At 54.6% G+C, this 909-nt stretch overlaps 1 protein-coding gene across 1 annotated transcript in view; it reads left to right on the top strand.

The window, feature by feature from the left end:
- Ptpn6 (protein tyrosine phosphatase non-receptor type 6) overlaps nucleotides 1–909 on the top strand; it is a 13,771-nt gene that overhangs the window by 1,601 nt on the left and 11,261 nt on the right. Inside the window, exons 2-3 of the mRNA XM_029478264.1 lie at nucleotides 7–70; nucleotides 313–507. Coding sequence (XP_029334124.1) covers nucleotides 7–70; nucleotides 313–507 — 259 coding nt within the window. The remainder of the gene's footprint in view (nucleotides 1–6; nucleotides 71–312; nucleotides 508–909) is intronic.

Here is a 909-nt window from a genome sequence, read left to right as displayed (position 1 = left end):
GGGGAGTCCCTGGGAGCTTCCTGGCTCGGCCCAGCCGCAAGAACCAGGGTGACTTCTCCCTCTCAGTCAGGTGGGTGGCCCTCCCTGCACCTGAGCAGCTCATTGTGTGGGTCCCGAGCATTCCTGGGTTCCCNGGGTTGTGTTGTCTCCTCATGATACATTTCTTCCCTTCTGTCCCTGCCTGTAGCCCTAGNATGTGCCCATAACTGTCTATGTCCACTCTGTGCCTGTGTGCTTTTGCATCGAGACNTCTGTCCCCCAAGNCCACCCCGCTGCTGCTCATGTATCTCACTACCTGGTGGTACCTTGCAGGGTGGATGATCAGGTGACTCATATTCGGATCCAGAACTCAGGGGACTTCTATGACCTGTACGGAGGGGAGAAGTTTGCGACGCTGACAGAGCTGGTCGAGTATTACACGCAGCAGCAGGGCATCCTGCAGGACCGAGATGGCACCATCATCCACCTTAAGTACCCATTGAACTGCTCGGACCCTACNAGTGAGAGGTGAGAGGCATTGCAGGTTGGCCCTGTCCCTTGAGATAAGTGGACATCCAGACCGGGTGTCCTTCTGTTCCCAGTCCGTTCCTCATCCCTGGTCTTCCACACCTGTTCTCTCAGTGTTCTGAGCCTCTTCCCTCTGTAGGCTGATGACTCCCGTGTATCTAACCAATCTCCTGTCCCCCGAGGAAGCCAGAGAAGGGTTCCCCTTGCCTTCCTGCAAGGTTCCTGCTGCCTAGCAACCTCATCCTGAGAGTAACAGAGAGGCCACTCCTTGTCTCTGGTGTTTCTCATCAGGTTGGCCCTATTACTAGAAAGCTTGTCCTTCCATGGAACTCTGGTGCCTTCTTCCAGCCCTCTATACAGCCTGGGGCTCTAGGTCCCTGTCTATTTTTTTTTTTTTTTTTT

Source organism: Mus caroli, chromosome 6 (assembly GCF_900094665.2).
Source record: "Mus caroli chromosome 6, CAROLI_EIJ_v1.1, whole genome shotgun sequence".
In the NCBI taxonomy this organism is placed as follows: domain Eukaryota; kingdom Metazoa; phylum Chordata; class Mammalia; order Rodentia; family Muridae; genus Mus; species Mus caroli.
The sequence above is the reverse complement of the archived record's forward strand: the minus strand, read 5'-3'. Positions and strand labels throughout refer to the sequence as shown.